The sequence below is a fragment of the Squalius cephalus genome (assembly GCF_949319135.1).
Source record: "Squalius cephalus genome assembly, chromosome: 5".
Lineage (NCBI taxonomy): Eukaryota > Metazoa > Chordata > Actinopteri > Cypriniformes > Leuciscidae > Squalius > Squalius cephalus.
This window is the reverse complement of record NC_137126.1, coordinates 10,100,992-10,121,131: the sequence shown is the minus strand read 5'-3', so window position 1 is coordinate 10,121,131 and position 20,140 is coordinate 10,100,992. Positions and strand designations below refer to the sequence as shown.

Below are 20,140 nucleotides of genomic sequence, written 5' to 3'. Positions count from 1 at the left end.
CAGCCAAGACATGTTGATGCTGCAGTAACTCAAACAAGACTTGGCAGAGTCATTAAGCCTCCTAAAAGACTGATTTATGAAATGAACAAACAATCCATAGAAAGTTCAGACTCTACAGTGAGTTCTTTTGTTTATTTAGTTAAAAGCATTTTCACATAAACAGTGACACTTGATTTCATGCATAGTTGAGAACACAAAGGGAACATATTGATACAGAGATTTGAAATCAAAGTTAGTATATAATGAAATTTTGAGGTGTAACAGGCATCTCTTTAGTCTACTGTAAGATTGGGAGTAGGCGCCTTCCTTGTCTTTATGTACTCCTTATGGGAGAATCAATTGATTGACAGTTAATCATACTCCATGTGCATTTTCTTCTCTTCTTTATTGATTGAAAACATGAAGTGGGAGTTCAATACCCCGTTTTTTTTTCTTTCCCTTTATTTGCTGTTGGTTTTTCTTGTTATGGTATGTCCCCATTAAGCAGGATTTAAGGGGGGTGTATGTAACGAGATATATATTATAGGTAGTGGGTTCTTTAAGTAAATCCTGCAATAATGGGATTGTGCTTCCTATTGGCTGCGCTGGTGGCGCTGTAGCCCACTGTGTTTGAACGATCAGCAGCAGAGCTAAAGAGAACTGCTGTGGGTGAGTCGTCTCTGTGGTAGCTCCACACAAAGTTAAAAATATGTAATTTCATCTCAAATGTTTGACACTTTATAAAAGGATTGCTCACAATAGACACTGATTGCTTTGTAGAGAGTGTTTTCTGTTTATATTTTTGAGTATTTTGATCGTTTTATATCCGTTTGGATGCACTCAATGATCTTTCTAACTGTGTCATTTTCCATGTGCTTTCTAACGAGGTGAAATGTATTTTGAATAGGTGGAGCTTTAAACAACATTACGATTTACCATCTTCTCTCTTTCACTGCTCTGTGTGCAGGTAAATGTTTTTATCATATAGTGTTTAAGAATTTACGTAGAGTTTATGTAGTTGTATTTTCTGTATTGTTAAGAAATATTTGGTACGAACTGTGTTTTATAAAGTACTTAATTCATGGTTTTACTAAAAATACTAGATGTTATTTCCATTAATTTCATACATTTAAGAGTAACATAAAATGGATGATGTAAGCTGTGTAAGCAGTTTTATACGATCACAAACCAAAGTTTAAGAAGGAAAAGACAGCATTGAATTGTTTACAAAGTCTGTAATTTTCCTGGAGAGATTATTACATTTCAGATTTTTATTTTATTTTTGTTTACTGTGTTGTTAAGTACACTATAATGTGAATGAGTAATGTTTACTGTGATATTGAGAGCAGCAGAGCTAAAGAGAACTGCTGTGGGTGGAGCTTTAAACAACATTACGATTTACCATCTTCTCTCTTTCACTGCTCTGTGTGCAGGAAAATAAAGTCGGCTGTCATCCACATTTTGAGTGTGTCTGCTAATGAAGGGTGGGACAAACCGGGTCGAATAAAAAGCAAAGGTCACATATGCGCAGTACTGTTATAGGGGGTTTTAACTCTGAGCTCGAGCTGAGCCTCTGCATCAAGCCTCCTCCAAAGACAGCAAACCAAGTTAGTTTACCATTAACTTTTAAGGCTGAATGGGCAGGTGAACTTGTGAATTGCATTATATCACTTATATAATATTTATTTTATATTTATAACTTATCACTTATTGAAATATAAGTCGCAGCACATTTGAGATGAAAAAAACAAAACAATTAGACTCATTTTCCCAAAAATACGATAGCAAAATTTCTGTCATGTTCATCCTGCCCTTGTACCTTTATTTTGTAATGTGGACTTTAATTAAGCTCACCCCTATCTGCAAACTATTGAAATTTTTAAAAAACACTCAAGTACAGATATGACGCAATGAAGCCTCGTTTACTAAACTCACGTGACTTTATACTTTAAACTTTAAGTTTGATACATGGTTTGAACCACTGAATAAAACAAAACATTCACAAAGGTTTTAAAGCTTAAGTTTCGAAAGCAGCCACCACAAATTGTGAAATCTCCAAAACTATTTGTTGAGATTACATATCAATAACATTAGCACTAAAATCAGATAATCATGGTAAAAATTGCATTTTATCTCAAATTGATCTAAAAACTGTATTTTCAAGCTGTCTCCATTGATTCACAGACGATTACTCTATAAGTAAGGTTTTAGAAGAGATACCAACAGTATCTAAAACTGTGCTCAGATTTGCCAAGATAATGTCTCCAATGAAAAGTTGTTTCAATATAATGAACTCAAACGTTTCTTATTAACTTCTTCCCAGACCAAATGATCTGAGCTATGCTGTTCACATTCATTTTATATCTCTGCTGTGTTAATGATGGTCTCAGTTTCTAAGGAGAGACATCAGAGAAAAAGTTGATACGCCAATGAAACATGACTGTGAACTCCAGCAACATCTAAAACAATGAAATTTCCCTTTGAAAAAATAAATAAAAACCCTTTGAGAAATGACTCTGAAAAGATGGAGGCATGTCTTAAAAAGCCTCTGCTGTGATGAGAAGCACTTCACTTCTGTTATTTAAGTGCATAGTGACACAATGGCAACGCCCTATAATGCATTTTCTGTGTCTCTCTTTCAGCTTGGTATGACATAAATACAGACAAACGGTCTGGCACAAGGATCCATTCTCTGCAGTGACTGGTACTTATGGAGCACAGCATGTTAGACGCCTCTCTGTCATCTTCCACCCCACCAGCGTCTAGTAACAGTCATTATTTTACATCTCAACACTACGACTGCATGCTTGAAAAGGACAAAACAAAAGTTGACTGTTTGCATTGCATACGTATGATGTCAGATTAGGCGCAGGTATTTCAATAAGTTATTTTGTTGATTTGTTAATTGTTCTTAAAGGGGACATAACACACACAGTTTCTGACAATCTCATGTACGGCTAATCTTGAGTACCTATAGAGTAGTATTGCATCCTTCATATCTCTGAAGAGACTTTAGTTTGGTCAGATTTATAAAAGACAGATACGCTGTACAGAGTCTTTCCGAAAACAGCCGCGCTCCTGGAGGCGTGCCATGCAGCACTGCCGACAGCTTCCGTAACCCAAACTTGCACGTTGATGGGCGCGCTCTTGCTCTCTCTCTGGTTGATGTGTGTGCACGCTCTTCCGGGAGAAGTGCCCATACAAGGAATTCTGTCTTTTATGACGTCATACAGGGCCATACTCGTAAAAAACTTTCTGAAACTTATACGAATCTTTATACAAATGTTTAGCATGATAATCCAACTCTTTAAAAGTAGAAATACTGAATTTCAGAATTTTTACTGAATTTCATAATGTATGCATTTGTGGTGAACCAGTATGGGGTTTAACCAAGGGCGAACCAAACACAAATGAATCTTCCAGATGATTCGTTCAAACATTATTCTACGCAGAACTCAACACTCCAGATCCCAAATCAACAGTCTATTCTAGGGCCATAAATGGAGGGGGCTCCAGCCTCCAGCCAGTCTGAGCTAACCAACTAAAAACCCCAGCTAAGAACTTTATGGCCATGCAAGCTTCAAAGAGATGAGATGTAAGTTTAGTCATGTGACGCATATTGTTCCAATAGATATTTGTTTATACTGGTATTGTGCCTGTTATGTGCTATTCACTTTCACACTTTTGCTAAAATGTGTTACTTTGCACACTCTTCATATCACAGTCCTGCAAAGATGATAGAAAATATACTCACATTTTCTATCCTGCGGCAATACATGAGAGCAGTTGTGTTTTAGACCAAACATATGGTGACTGAGTGGAACCTGGTCAGTGAATGGTGAAGTGGAACCTCGTCAGTGAATGGTGAAGTATTTTGCTAAATAAAATTATCCTGTCATAAGAATTGCGTGATAACTTTGTTATTTATTTTTCCATCTGTATCATCTCATTGAGCTTTTATAAGGTTTTACGCATGCGCAGTAAGGTGAATTGAGCTTTTTCAGGCGTTTCAAAAGTTTCTCATCCACACTGAAACGTTGGGAAACACCTGAAAACGCTAGTGTGGACAGAGAGCGTTTTTAAATGAAAACTCAGTTTTTAAATGGATCTGGATTAAATGTAGACGTAGCCCCAGTCAGCAGTGGTGAGAATTAACAGTGGTTTGAGGACGGACAATTCACAAACCACGGTGACAGGGTGTTGGGCACCCAAGGCTCATCGATGGATGAGGGAAACAAAGGTTGTCTGGTCCAAGCCAAAAGAATTTCTACTGTGGCACAAGTCACACAAAATTTTCATGATGGTTATGGGAGAAATGTCACCCCACAGTGCTGCGTAGCTTCAGACCAGTCAGTGTGCCTATAATGACCCCTGTCAATTGTCGAAAATGCCTACAATATTGGGCACATGAGCATTGGAACTGGACATTGGAGAAGTAGAAGAAGGTCGCCTGGTCTGATGGACGGCCGTGTCTGTGTGCGCCGTTTACCTGGGAAAGTAATGCCACCAGGATGCACTGTGGGACGTCGACAAGCCGGTGGAGGGAGTGAGATGATCTGGGCAATGTTCTGCAGGGAAACCTTGGGTCCGGCCATTCATGTGGAGGTAAATGTGACACCTACCTAAACATTTTTGCAGACCAGGTACACCCCTTCATGACAATGCTGTTCCCTGGTGGAAGTGGCCTCTTTCAGCAAGATAATGCACCCTGCCACACTTCACACATTGTTCATGAATGGTGTGCCCTGGCCACCAAATTCTCATTCCAATTGAGCATCTGTGGGATGTGCTGGACTAACAAATTCAATCCACGGCGGCTCCACCTCACAACCTATAGGACTTGAAGGATCTGCTGCAAACGTCTTGGTGCCAGATACCACAGCACACCTTCAGGGCTCTTGTGGAGTCCATGCCTCTGAGGCTCGGCGCTGTTTTGGCAGCACACGGAGGACCAACAGCACATTGAGCAGTTGGTCATAATGCTTTTGGTTCATCTATGTATATATGAATGCACATGCCATGGACACAACACTGTTGAAACTTAATTCATATTTTGCACAAAATTGACTTAAAATGTGACACACTTTTGTCAATAGATCAATCATTCACAGTTAATGGGTAATAAAGATAATCAAAAAAACAGGGTTACGTGAAAAGTGTACTGGATGAACTGGATGAGTTGTGGTCATTCTAACTTAGGAGTACGTCTGTGTTTAAGGAATGAACTGTGCAACTAAATCCAGTTTGAACTGATGTCACTGAGTAAATATGCGATCCTCTGATAGACTTTGGCTGGCATTATGTGTGTGTAAGTGTGTGTGTGTGCCTGCGTACTGTGAGAAAAAGATCTGATTTGACTTGTGAAATGCACCAGAGCCAGTGAGGATCGGGCAATTACACATTTTTATTCCAAGATAAAGCAGAAAATCTTCAGGAAATTGAAGTAGCTGTTTTCAGTTTCAAGAACAAATTAAATAAATAAAAAAGCATAAAAAATGTAATGTCTAATTACTTACTTCTAAGTACTTAATGAATATGACAAAGGATTATTACATTTAACTAAATCCGTTCCTTAAAATAAACATTAACAGAAATAAAATAAAATATTGAAAAACCTTAAACTTATTTTATTTCAGCTAGTTGCCAAGGAAACATTTCTCATTTTCATTTAGTTTAACTTGATGCACTAAAATAACTATAACTGAAATAAAATGAATAAAAACTATATTAAAAAGCAAAACAAAAATGGCACTTTACAATAAGGTCCCAGTTAACATTAGTTAATGCACTGACTAACTTTAACTGACAATGAGCAATGCATGTGTTACAGTATTTATTGATCTTTGTTAATGTTGATTAATACAAATACCAAATTGTTCATTTTTAGTTCATGCTAGCTAAGGTCAATTAAAAAATGTTAACAGAAAACAGAACTTTTTGTTTTAATAATGTCTTAATAAATGTTGAAATTAACATTAACAAAGATTAATAAATGCTTTAGAAGTATTTTGCAATGTGAGTTCATGTTAACTAATGCTAACAAATGAAACCTTGTAAAGTGTAACCACAAAAAGTAATATAAATGACAAAAACACAACAATAATAGTAATACTAAAACTTAATATGAATACTGAAAGTATACAAATAAAAAATAGTTCAAACTATTATGTTTCACTCATATAACAGGGTATAGTATATATGAACTCTTTGACATGAACAGTAGATTTAATTTTCATTCACATATCATTCTTTTTGCCTAATCTAACTTTCTCATCTTGCACTCCATGTGCTTAATCATTGCTAATGTTTGCCCTTGAAATTCAAGGTAAAACCTGAAAAGTGATATTTCTGCGCCAGATTGCACTGAACGGATTTCCTATCCAAAATACTCCAACCGCCCCCACAGCCACTAAACAGCTTATTACAGATAGTCCCGCCCCAAACTCATGCTATTAGTTGAGCCAGAAGTTGACATTTCAGACTGCTCAAACAAGCAGAGCAATGTTTTGACAGAGACAGAGCTTACACTCTTCATAGAAGTCAACAAATGACTTGTAGTTGTTTCATCATATTAAACAGGGATAGAAGAAAAGAATTTCGACATCAAGAAACGTTTAAAGGTGCAGTAAGCGATTTCTGAGAAACACTGTTAAAAGTGGATCGGACTGAGCACCACAACACACCTGTAGCCAATCAGCAGTAGGGGGCGTTTACACTCAAAATATGGGAGGAGAGAGAGTGAGCAAGAGGGAGATTTGAAGAAAGACTGTAGAAAGAGAGATGTCTGAGAGACATTACAAAAGAGAAAAAGGTCAGAGGAATATGACTGGAAAGGAAGGGGTATGATCAGGCAAGAGCTTTAGGACCTGCATTAATATTAGAAAAGCTTTCCAGCGCTGGAGAGAGCCAAGCAGGAAAGCCTGAAAACGGATGCCAAGGTTGTGTTGCTTCTGCTCCATACGTGAGTAACACTGGTTTTGCTATGTTTCACAGAACCAAGATCTGCTGTTATTTGAATGTTAGCTATAGTAACAGGACAGTTTTCAGTGTCATTGTTTGTCTTGCTTGTACACATGCTTTTATATTCTTGTTCATTTTTGTTCTTAATTGTCAATCATTCATCATCTTTGCATTATTTCGCTTTGATCCAGCTATGATAAAGAGACATCCTTTCTTGCATTGCGTGTTCGTGCATTTTGGAGATGGAGCAATGAAGGGAGAGACTGATTTCAAATATCAACAGTGTTCCTCAGAAATCGCTTACAAACCAGTTGGTGTCACTGACACCAATCACAACACCATGTTTTCACAAGGAAAGGTACATCTCTTACCTGCTATCTTCATATTCATGTGAGCATCCAGTAACAAGTTCTCAGCCTTCAGGTCTCTGTGAACAATATTGCGTTCGTGGCAGTACTCCACCGCTGAGAGGATCTGCCAGAACTTCCTCCTCGCATCCATCTCGCTGAGCCGCCCGCGGCTGGCCAGGTAGTCTGTGTTGCCAGACAGGGATCAGGTGTTATTGGGTCGTCATCTGCACATCCAGGCAACATGTCACAGTCATGAATTTTTCATGAAAATGGTATGCAGATTCTGACAATGAGCAGGGAAAGGGCAGGGGAACATCTGTTTAACAGGACTGGTCATAGTAGTCCTGATTAAATACTGTATTGGGCTTGACAAAAATACAGCAGCGAACAAAATCTGTTTGAAGCTGAACAGCTGGGGTTCATCACAGTTATTTGAAATAAATTGAAATGCAAGTAATTTACTTCAAATTAAATTATTTTTATTTTGTCTTGAGATCTGCTTATAATGTTAGTAGTTTGTTGTGCCAAAATCAATTCATGTTCATTTTCAGATATGAACTCGCAATTCTGACTTTTTTTCTTTCAATTCTGACTTTTTTCTCAGAATTGTGGGATATAAACTCTCAATTGTGGGTTAAAAAGTCCAATTCTAAAGAAAAAATACTTTTTTTCTCATAAATGCGAGTTTATATCTCACAATTCTGACTTTTTCTCTCGCAATCTCGCGAGTTAACATCTTGCAATTCTAAATTTCTTCTCTCCGAATTTTGTGATATAAACTCGCAATTACGGGTTATAACGTCAGAATAGTAAGATATAAACTCGCAATTCTGAATTTTGTTCTCAGAATTGTGAGTTTATATCTTGCAATTCTGAATTTATAACATGTAATTGAGCGTTACAAAATATTTATATTATTTTATAATATTATATATTATATTTTTACTTTTGTCATTTTAATTATTTTTATTTCTATTCAGCTTTCATTTATTTTTATTTCAGTTTTAGTAACTGTAGTACTTCAACTTATTTTATTTTAGTTAGTTGTCAAGGAAACATTTCTAATTATTGTTTAGGTTTTCCCGTATAGTATTTGTATCAATACTATATATTTTATTTCAGCTTTGTTTCATTGAATGCAAACCATTTTGAACAGTTAACAAAAATAACACTGGTTCAGACATGTTTCTGAAAGGTACTGTATGTTTTCATAGTATACTGAGCTCTTTTTTTTCTCAAATGATTAAGGGAAATTTATTTCCACAAACAAAGACCCCTTTAATAACACATTATTTTCTCATGTCCTTTTTCATGCATCACAGGTGTTTGTGTAATAATACCTTTCGCTATGTCAGAGTGACGTGAATATGCAACCACCAGCTTTTCATGAATTTCAAATCCAACAAAAACAACCTGTATATTCATTCCCTCCTAAAACAAAAAGCCTGCCTGTCATCCACAGCTGACCACACATTCAAAACAGGACCTGATTGTCAGCCATGCCTGCTTGAAATGCGAGTCGAGCACTGATAAAACAGCAGTCCTCTGAGTTAATCAGTTGACAAGGGCATGGAGATGCCAGTTGCATGCGTATGCATGTGTGCGTCATACGGGCCATGTAGGAGACTTCAAAGGGTGCGCTGTGCATGCGAATGCGAGGCAGTGTGCAGCACGAGTAGGATGGTACGATATTGAGTTGACAGATGGCTTCACATCCCTATGGATTGACTATATGACAACATGTCATTTGCACCCAGCAGGTAGGATAAGGAAATTGAACATTAATCTATATCATACCACACATGATATTTTAACCCAACAAAAATGGAACATCCAGAATGGAGGGAAATATGAAAGAAAATGACTGGGCAGATCAAACATTAAAAAATATTATGATTCAAGTCAAAAGGAGGTGAGCAAACAGCAGGCAAAAGTAAAAAAAAAAAAAAAAAAAGACTGAACCACTTAATTGAATTAATCAGTTATGTTATTTACTACATTTCTGTAGAATTTTATGTACAGAGAATTGTGATAAAGAGCAACTTGAAGGTCATTAACCTCCTCTCAGGTATAAACCCTCAAAAGCAGCAGATATAAAAATATCTCTACAGTTATAGTGAGAATTTCAGATGAGCTGACCTAATCCAAACTAATACCTTTCAAAACCAAATAACATGCAGGTAAAGTTATTCAGGTAAAGTTTCAAGAGGTCCAGGCTCTAAATGTCCATTCAAGCAATGGCCCCACAAAAATCAAAGGTCCAATAAATAAAATGAATAAATACATGTGCAATTCAAGATAATTCACTGTACATGTTCAGGTTGGCAGCAATAAGACCTTGTAAGGAAAAAACAAACAAACACCTGGCACAGTATATACAGGTGCTGGTCATATAATTAGAATATCATCAAAAAGTTGATTTATTTCAGTAATTCCATTAAAAAAGTGAAACTTGTATATTATATAGACTCATTACATGCAAAGTGAGATATCTCAAGCCTTTATTTGTTATAATTTTGATGATTATGGCTTACAGCTTGTGAAAACCACAAAATCAAAATCTCAGAAAATTAGAATATTACATGAAATCACACAGTAATTACACAGTGATACCATGGTCATTGAACCAGGTTTTGGTTATTTTGACAGTGTGGGCAGGTGCAAATCCTGCTGGAAAATGAAGTCAGCATCTCCATAAAGCTTGTCTGCTGAAGGAAGCATGAAGTGCTCTGGAAATGTCCTGGTAGACGGCTGCGTTGAGTGGACAGCACAGTGGACCAACACCAGCCGATGACATGGCTCCCCAAACCAACACAGACTGTGGAAACTTCACACTGGACTTCAAGCATCTTGGATTGTGTGCCTCTCCATTCTTCCTCCAGACTCTGGGACCTTGGTTTCCAAATGAGATGCAAAATTTGCTCTCATCAGAAAAGAGGACTTTGGTCCACTGTGCTTTATTAAATCCAGAGTCAACGCAGCCGTCTACCAGGACATTTCCAGAGCACTTCATGCTTCCTTCATTTTCCAGCAGGATTTGCACCTGCCCACACTGCCAAAATAACCAAAACCTGGTTCAATGACCATGGTATCACTGTGTAATTACTGTGTGATTTCATGTAATATTCTAATTTTCTGAGATTTTGATTTTGTGGTTTTCACAATCTGTAAGACATAATCATCAAAATTATAACAAATAAAGGCTTGAGATATCTCACTTTGTTCACTTTTCACTTTTTTAACGGAATTACTGAAATAAATCAACTTTTTGATGATATTCTAATTATATGACCAGCACCTGTAATGCATGTTGCTTCAAATGCCCTGTTTCTCCACATGGAGAAAAAAAAAAAAACATGTTTGTAATTATATTAATTTATGATAAACGATTCGTGGTCTGGGTGGAACCAATCTTGAGAGCAGTCCAAGTGACCTTTGATCTAAATCATAAATCAAATAAGTGACTAAATATTTAGCATTTAAATCAACTTGCAGTAGACCTTTAATGGACAACACAATGTTTGACCGCATCATTCATGCTCATTCATTTCTATGGGCAAACAGAACATCCTGAGCATGTTTAATTTAGCTGGTTCCATCAAGTTATTTTTGTAGTCATTTTGTATTTTTGATCTAATTTTACATAAAATGATCTTGTGGAAGTCTGAAATAAAGAGTCAAGAAAGAGATGTTGCATCTGATATTGCTTCCGGTTCATTAGAAGTACACTGGAAATGGAAGGTTCAGCTTAGTGCAACTTTAATGTTGTTAAACTGAATGTATGAAGCAAACTGTGAGCTGAAGTATCCACAATGAAAAACAACACTGAAATAAGAGCGTGAGATTTATCTGTCAAAGTCATCATTGGTTCAATTCATTTTATATATTAAAATAAAGCGATTAGTGGGAGCCAACAGCCTCATGGGCAGCGCTCCGAAATATAGTGCTCTTTAGGAGACCCGAGTTTGAATCCCGGCTCGGGGACCTTTCCCGATCCCGTCCTGTCAATTACCTATAATGTATAATCTCAATAAAGGCAAAAACGTCAAACATAAATCTAATAAAAATTAAAGTGATGTACAGCGGCATTAAGGGCACTCTGACCTAAAAAAAAACACCCTGCCTGTAATACATTATGAATGTACTCTGATGTATTCTAAAGTTAAAAGGATAGTTCACCCAAAAATTAACACAAATGACGATATTTTGAAGAATATGGGTAACCAAATAGTTGATGGACCCCACTGATTTCCATTGTATGGAAAAACAAATACTGTATGTCACTGGGGCCCATCAACTGTTTGGTTATCAACATTCTTCAGAATGTCTTCTTTTGTGTTCAGCAGAAGAAATTCATTCGAACAGGTTTGGAACAACTTGAGGGTGAATTTTCATATTTGAGTGAACTGTCCTTTTAAGTCTCGGCCTCCTTGCTGTTATTACTTACCTTTAACTTATAACATTACAGAATTGAAGTCAATATAAGCTAAAAACCTTATTGTCAATCCATGAATAACGCTTTTTCAGTTATGAACGTGCTTGTTTAGATGGGCCTTTTTTATCATAAAGTATAGAACGCTAAATTGTATATTCTAATCAAGATTATGGTATGAGTTATGAGTGAGTTCCTACCTATATCTATAAATGGTCACCATGATTTTGCCAAGTAAGACATGTTCCTGGATCAACATATTTTGTTGACCCTGGAACAACATTCTTTGTCTAAAAATGTACTCCTAACCCTGTCCCTACCCCTAAAACTACCCATAAGTTATCCCTAAAATCAGAGGGAAATAATATGTAAATAAAAGCACCTAACCCTGGTTGTAAGCCTAAACTTGACATAAACTCTAAACTTGTCCTTCAAATCTGATTGGCTGATTGGAATGTTGTTCCAGGATCAACAAAAATGTAGATCAAGAACATGTTTTATGTGGTGAAATTATATTCACCATCTATAAATAAAGGCTTTAGATGACATGAAATTGCAATTCAAATTCTATCATACCTGCAAAATGCATAGATACTGCTCCTATGTCCCCCCACCAATGTTAAAATCAAGTCTACGCCCTTGCTAATCTGTTATCTAATCTGTTTGATTGGATGCACATCCTTTGATGTCAACAAAAGATTCTGGAAAAAAAGTTACTTATTTTACTTATTATTTTACTTATTCTACTTATTTTGACATGACACATTGACATTTCAAGATGTTAGGTCTGGCAACTCTCCATAGACACGGCTCAATCCGAGGGGCGGGATAAACGGCTGTCTTTCAAATTCACTCTGCACGCAATAGGACAGCGCTTCAACCAACCACAGCGTTTTCCCAACAGCGGAGCTAACATTAGTTGATAGATTCAACTTTTGAATCTGACCGGCAAAACTATGAACACACCTTCCTTTTTTAAAAATGACTTAAGTGCCGTTCTTTGCTCTTTTCTCAAAGAAAAACTTAACTCCAAGTCCTCCAGAGTCGCGGCCAACACCGATTCGAAAGACTGTTCGCCAGCAGCAGCCGCCATTCTTTGTTTTCAAGTAGCAGCAACCGTCGCAACTCTGTCGTCATTATGTTAAGCCCGCCCCGCCTACGCTATACACGACGTGATTGGCCTGACCCAATTTAGGTTTTTCCAGCACGAAAGTCAATGGAAAGTTGCTAGACTACCCTGGCTGCAAAATACATTTTGCTGCCGCTAGGGTGCGTCTAGATTTCTAGGCTAGTATTCCTCAACATATGCGTCAAATGATGCTTCTGCCGGTGGGCCCATACAATTAATTATACTTGTGTATTTTTCTCTGTGCGATGGTGCGCTTGATGAATTCATTACACAAAAGTTATTTGTGTCTCGCAAAGAGGAACACACGGACAGCAAATAACGGTAGAATTGTGTGTATTGTGACCCGCCGGGACCCGATGTGAGATCCACCTATCAGAGATACCAACATTCAGGTCTTTTCAGAGATACCAAATGTTTGGAGGTTTCACCATGACAACAACTTCTCCTTGGTCTCTAAAAATGACTGACATTACATTAGTGATCAAATTTAGCACTCTTATGGAAATATGATTATATTTTGTAATTATCATTTAAATCTGACTATTTTTCAAATTCTTTATCATAAATCAACATCTCAGGAAAATGTCAGGGGTTTCTAATCAAAATATATCTCTCTGTTACAAAACAGGGCATTGATTTCATACATGGACTTAAATACCAGGACTTAAATCATGTTTATCAGGTATTTTGGGAGATACACAACAACAACAAATGAATAGGAAAATAAATGATTTATCAAATTTTCTATGAAATATTAAATATTGCCAATTATAACTCCCATTGTTACACTTCTTTGGTTATAAATACATTGTATTGAATGGGTTTACCCATTTATAAACATTTTACCCACATATTGCATAACGTAAAATGGTATATTAATTCTTATGCTCTAGTCTAAACAATGTAATGACATGAAAAAATACTACATTCAAAAAACGTACTTTTTTCGGCTTCTCAGGAGAATATTCTAATTTAACCCAAATACATAGAAAATTCACATATTGTACACTGCAGAAAGAGTGCTATTGTAAACATAGCGTCACTGCATAGATTTAGTGCTGACTCTCGCAGAATGTGCGCTAAGAACAAAGTACGCATGTTGTCAAATACGAGGAGTATATTAACACAACTGAAGACGTACTGACAAAATCACAAGGATGTCTCTGTAAATTATTATCTTATTCCTCTTCTTTGGCAGCAGCTGTCATATCAAATTCTCTCTCTTGCTTTGTCAAACGCAACCTTTTGCCCCTTAATGAGGCTATAAATCTCATTCACTGTCTTTCAAGTATGACTGTAGCTTTACTGCATGGGGCTGTTATGGGTGAGATGATTGTTTCTTTGGTCACGTAGCTCTCATCTAAAACACCAGGACCTTTTTCCATTACAGGTGCCATCACAGGACAAAAAAATCTGCTCAGCTCATCCATTAGCTTTAAGTGAGTGAATCAGTGTATAGATGGATGAAATATGCAGAAATGTGGTTTGACCATCTCAATCCACTGCAGGCATGCATTCACTGCACATGCAATACTTTACAGTGTGGGGTGAATATATGGATCACAATGAAATAGCCTTTGTCTGCACATATAATGAAACGGACGCACTCACCAAATATCTCTCCATTTCTGGCATATTCTGTGACTAGATAGAGCATGTTTTTGGTCTCCATGACCTAATGAAAGAGAAGAGACGTGATTCTTATCCATTGCATGAATGTGGAATGCTATAGCAATGCAATTCATATCACAAAAACCTCAAATCACAAGTGCACAGGAGACGGACAGCATTTTCACCTGTCACTATAATGTTCACACATTTTAGATACATAGGTGTATTTCTGTAAGCTGTCTTTCTCTACACTGCTGTCCTATCTCTGAGAGCACTAGTACCATAGCATTAACATTTCTTCTGAAGTAATATTGTCATCAAATGTTTTAAACATTTCTGTTCCTCTAGACAATAACAAATAATACAATAAATAAATACAATAATGAAAATGTAAAAGTTGTGTAAAATAAATAATTTGTCTATTAATTATTTGATAGATTAGAAATAATGTATTCATTAATTATATTCATGATAATAATAATAATGAGTATTATTAGTATCATTAATTATATTAATGATAATAATAATGAGTATTATTACTATTATCCACTGGTGTTGTTTCATAGTTTTATTGACATTATTTATTTTATTGATTATTACTATTTTTATATTATTATTATTGATAAAATAAGCAAAAACAAACAAATAATACGCTATAAAATAAATAATAACATCAACAAAACTATGAAACAAAACCAGTGGATAATAATAATAAAAATGATTATTATTATTAAATAAAAATAATTATACTTTAAATGAATAAATGTCAACAACAATATGAAACAACACCAGTAGATAATAATAATAATAATTATATTTGTTATTAATTATTATCATTAGAAATAACAAAGTAGTTGTGTCCAAAACGTTGACTAGTACTGTATATCAGTGTGCCACTGTATCTACTACCTTACTTGTACCATGATATCACCACATAATCTTATTTTTTGTAAGGGAATGTTTCTTCATTTCATAGAACTATTTTTGCCTGGTTGTGACGTCTAGTGTTGAACTAATGACCATGTGGGCATTTGGTAGATTTCTATAGGTTACTGATATTCCCAGTTGACTCTGCCAAAGGAACAGTGAGCAGTTTTGTTTTTTTAGAAAGCTGTATGTATAATACCAGACAGACAAATCACAATATGACCACTGTCATGATTGGACTGCTGCTGATGCTGTATTTGTGTTGTGTAACTGTTGATACTGCATCAGCATCCAGGCCCAGAGTGACCTAAAAATCTTACATAACATGACAAGACTAACCCTATAAAGCTCCCAGCCGAAACCACTGGATTCAACAGGCCTTATTCTCTAGAAAAATCTCATGGAACAAATGCTAATACAGGTAAGAAACAAAAATAGCTGGGCAGCTGAAGGGTTATTATCAAAAATGTATTATATACACAATATGCACACGCATGGTCATGCAGTACCTGGTAAAGCTTGATGATGTGAGGATGGTCCAGCAGCTTCATGATCTCCACCTCCCTGTAGATCTTCTCTAGGTTCACCGCATCTAGCTGGGTCTTGTCTATGATCTTAATGGCCACCTGCAATTCAGCAAATGTAAATGTAATGTCTATTGGGCTTTTATTTTGAAGCCACTGATGCATGAATTATTTATAGTTTCCAGAAAAATAAAGGATTATTCACTGAGCTGCACCACAACAATACAATGAAACAGTCATTAGCTTTTAAAAAATTAAAAGACCACTAAAGGTATGACATTTGAGTATATGACTTAACTGTAATGAAGATTTCAAACTAGCATAAAAGCATTGCTCACAGACTGCTTCCTGTCTCATGTCTTTACAGCATCTTTTAAAAAATCATGCAACTGCAACTGGATATACAGCTGTTCCACTTTTGCTTCTAAGTGAGAAATGGTGGGAATCTGCACTTGTATGGTTTTATCTGAATTGATCTTGACTGCAGTCACTCTAAAACTCAAGTTCAGGGTAAACTGACCCTGGCACAGCAACATTGTAATACTAATCTAAACAGACGTCAGAGACATAGGGGCAGATCCGATTATTTACAGAAAATTCACATCAAGCAATGAAAATTTTCATTAATTTATTTAAAACAGCGACCCCGAACATGCAAAATATGTTTCTATACTTATGATTTGCCACTGTGCCCTAGATATCAAAGGTCACGGTTGTTGTTGTTGTTGTTTTTTGGGATCTATTAAGCTATTCAAAAATATATTTTAAAACGTAGCCTAATGCATGAGACAAAAATCAGAGGACCCCTTTAGAGCCTGTTTTATTTCACAAATAACTTTTAATTAAAAAAATTCGTAATTAAAATGCACACACACACACATGTACATTATGCACACACACACACACACACACACACATATATATACACGTGTGTGTGTGTGTGTACTCAAGATGTAAGTCAAATATTTTAGTTTGTGGTTACACCACTCGACATTGTAGAAGTAACATTTTTGTCTTGTACAATAAACGTTGTTCAAAATTGTTTAAAACCAACACGAGTAGCTACATTGCAAATATTAGAACTTGGCACATGTTTGACAAAAACTGCATTTTTAAAATGATATATATTTTTCATCTCGCAGATCCCATTTGTCACAGACCAAAATACAACTTACAAAATATTTAGGTTTAACGATGATGGGCTACACTCTTCCCCTTTCTTACAACACAGATAAAAGTGTAAATGTAAGTTGTTTCCAATGCACGTTAGCGCAGGCACACTGAAAAACACTAGTGTGTGTGTGTGCGTATATTAGGCAACTCACCTCAGATTTTGTGATGCGATGTCTCGCCAGCTTCACAACTGCAAAATTGCCTTTTCCCAGCGTGCGCTCAATATCATAAAATCCCACGCGAACCGGTGCCCGCTGCGACGGCTTTTGGTCCTGGGCGGCCATGACCATAGTTTTCTAGTGAACTACTGGATAAAGATGTGTGTGTGGATGGTTTGGCCACCTTCACCTGCTCTTACAAAGCAATTGAAGTGGCGGGTATGATTTCTAATGCCAAAGCTAAAATGCAAATGGGGCATATGGGTGGCAAGGGCTCCTGCACATTTCTTCGTTGCCAGATCAGGGCTCTACATGACTGAAATGAGACTGAAATGAGAGCGCATTCCGCTCTGATGCGCGGAATGATGTTCTGGCGCTCGACATGCATTGACGTCAGTGCAGAAGGGATTTTATAAAGGGGCGGATCTCACAAAGCGGCTTCAATGTCCGTCGCGGCATGTCACCAGGACAACCTTATCCACTGTGTACGTCAATCTCAAATCAAATTGCGATCTCTACGAACACTTCAACTCGGTTGCGTACATTTGACCTTCAACAAATTGAATGCATTTTATTGTTTACATTTATGAAAACCATCATCTTCTTCAACATAAACAGTTGCGCCGACAAGTACGCATTTTAATTCATTTGTGCATACGTTTTTCATAGAGGTCTGGGTTTGCTCAATGCGTGCAAAAAACAACTGTCATAGTCATAGATAAAAATAAATAAATGAATGAATGAATCACATGGATAGAGATGCTCTCTCTGTGCTTGAAATGCAGCTGACATCATTATATTGCTTCATATTTAGAATTTGTTAAGTGTTTAACACCGCAGTGTAGACAAATGAACCCTAATCTATTATGTATACCAAATGGCTTTGCTTTTTTGCAATATAACAACTTTGAATCTACATTTGGGTATCTATATTAGATAGAATAAGGTTGATTTTTTTTTTTTTTTTTTATATAATTGTTTTAAAATAAATAAAATGTATTAGGTCTATATATGATTTAAATTAGAATTTAGAACTTAATTGAAACAAAAATATTCCTATAAAAATATAAAATTTATTTAAACATCTGTAGATACTGTATGCGCTCACCTGACTCTTGAGCATGTTGTCAGATAGCGACCCCTGCTGTCAAAAACGGCTTCTGCTGTTATGTTCTCTTTTTTTCTCCTTTTTTTCTCCTTTTTTTTTTTTTTTTTTTGCTGTTAAACCAACCAAATAACAAATATATAAATAGTAATTTCTGAACACTTACATACAACAATGAAATACAACAATGGATGACAGCATAAATAAAAATAAAGGAAGACATTAAAAATACTAATTAAATATGAAAATACAGTAGAAGAAAATACAGAGGTAGTGAATTAAGTTACTTAACATTCTACAGATTGCCATACAGCTTCACAAATTTGACACTTTCTTTGTTGTTTGTCTTTTTTAGTATCATAATTAAGTGGTTAAAGCCACAAAGAAAATTATTTAATTTTGGTTATTTAATTTCATTTTAATTAAAGTTGACATTAATACATACATACTATTATATTTATGAATAAAATATTTTGCCAATAAAATGAATACATTTCCTATATATTCAAGAAAAAAATAACAAATTATATCACAATGTTAAATCAATGTTTCTATTATAATATCTTATTACTAGGCTACACCAGGGCTGTTGCATCACAAAATAAAGTCAAGTCACCAAGTCACAGATTGTATCAAAGCAGCTTCACAGTGAAAACATGAAAATAATACAACAAAGTTTGTTTCTAGAAGAAAATTGCGTCATCGTCCCCCTTAAGTAGAGCAGATCAATAATATTGTTGAATATTAAATGTCCCCAACTAAGCAAGCCAAAAGCCAAGGCAACAGTGGCAAGGAACCAAAACTCCATCAGGTGACCGAATGGAAAAAAAAAAACCTTGGGAGAACACAGGCTCAGTTGGGGGCCAGTTCTCCTCTGGCCAACGAGCAAACAGTGTATGATTATGATTCAAGCTGCATTACAGGTCAGAAGTCAGATTGGATCAGAGAATATTATCCAGTTCCATCTGGTCGGAAGTCGGAGTCATCACACCGGTATGGAGACTGATTGATTGATTGATTGATTTCTTTATTTGAAAGGGGACAGTGTACATTAATAAACATTAAAACAATGTAAATGTACCCGAGTTAGCTCAAAAGTGCTAATTTTCATCGGTAGTCCCCCAGCCAGATTTAAACAAGGCAACCTTTAAAAATAATCACAAGTACAAAATCACACAAAAAAAAAAAAAAAATTGCATACAACACATTATGGTTACCAAATACATAAAAATAATAATATAATCTTTAAATACACACATAAAACATTAGTGCCCACAAGTTCGGCTCTCTACAAGCCATTTTTTTGCATTCTTTTTGAATGAAAAGAATGACAAGGACTCTCTAATGGTTGCCGGCACAGTGTTCCATTGCTGAACTGCTCTTTCAGCAATGGAAGTTTGATGTTTGAAGACGAGTTTGATGAGGATCAGTGCTGATGGCTGTCGTGTCGATGAGGCCTTCACTGGGCTGATGAGGCTGGCACTTCAGGGATGGGTCGTGGATGGGTCCAGGTGCAGGTCCACCATCTGATCTGGATCCGGCCCGGATCCGGCTGACTTCAGTAAACCACGGAATAAACAGAAAGACTAACATTAGCGTAGATGCTATTCTACTTATTATGTAACGAGTACATCCGGTGTTATAGGAAGTGTCCCCGGCTCCGGCTGGCCTAGTTTATGCAGCCTAATAATCATTTAACTGATTTGAATAATAGAAATGTAATGTTCTATATGAATGCCAGGTAAAAGAGATGCGTTTTTAGTATAGATTTAAACTGACAGAATGTGTCTGC

At 36.2% G+C, this 20,140-nt stretch overlaps 1 protein-coding gene across 4 annotated transcripts in view; it reads right to left on the bottom strand.

Annotated features, from left to right (window-relative positions):
- Positions 1-17,643, bottom strand: part of sik2a (salt-inducible kinase 2a) — a 48,965-nt gene extending 31,322 nt beyond the window's left edge. Inside the window, exons 1-4 of one of the 4 annotated variants that reach the window (XR_013821372.1) lie at positions 17,238-17,629; positions 15,898-16,014; positions 14,462-14,525; positions 7,311-7,472 (exon numbers count right to left, since the gene is read on the bottom strand). Coding sequence is in view for 3 of the 4 variants with exons in the window: in XM_079872758.1 (XP_079728884.1) it covers positions 7,311-7,472; positions 14,462-14,525; positions 15,898-16,014; positions 17,238-17,375 (481 nt within the window). In the remaining variant the exon portion in view is untranslated. Of the gene's footprint in view, positions 1-7,310; positions 7,514-14,461; positions 14,526-15,897; positions 16,015-17,237 lie in introns of those variants that run through there. The other 3 variants (XM_079872758.1, XM_079872759.1, XM_079872760.1) reach the window with 3 other exon arrangements.
- Positions 17,644-20,140: the final 2,497 nt, after the last annotated feature.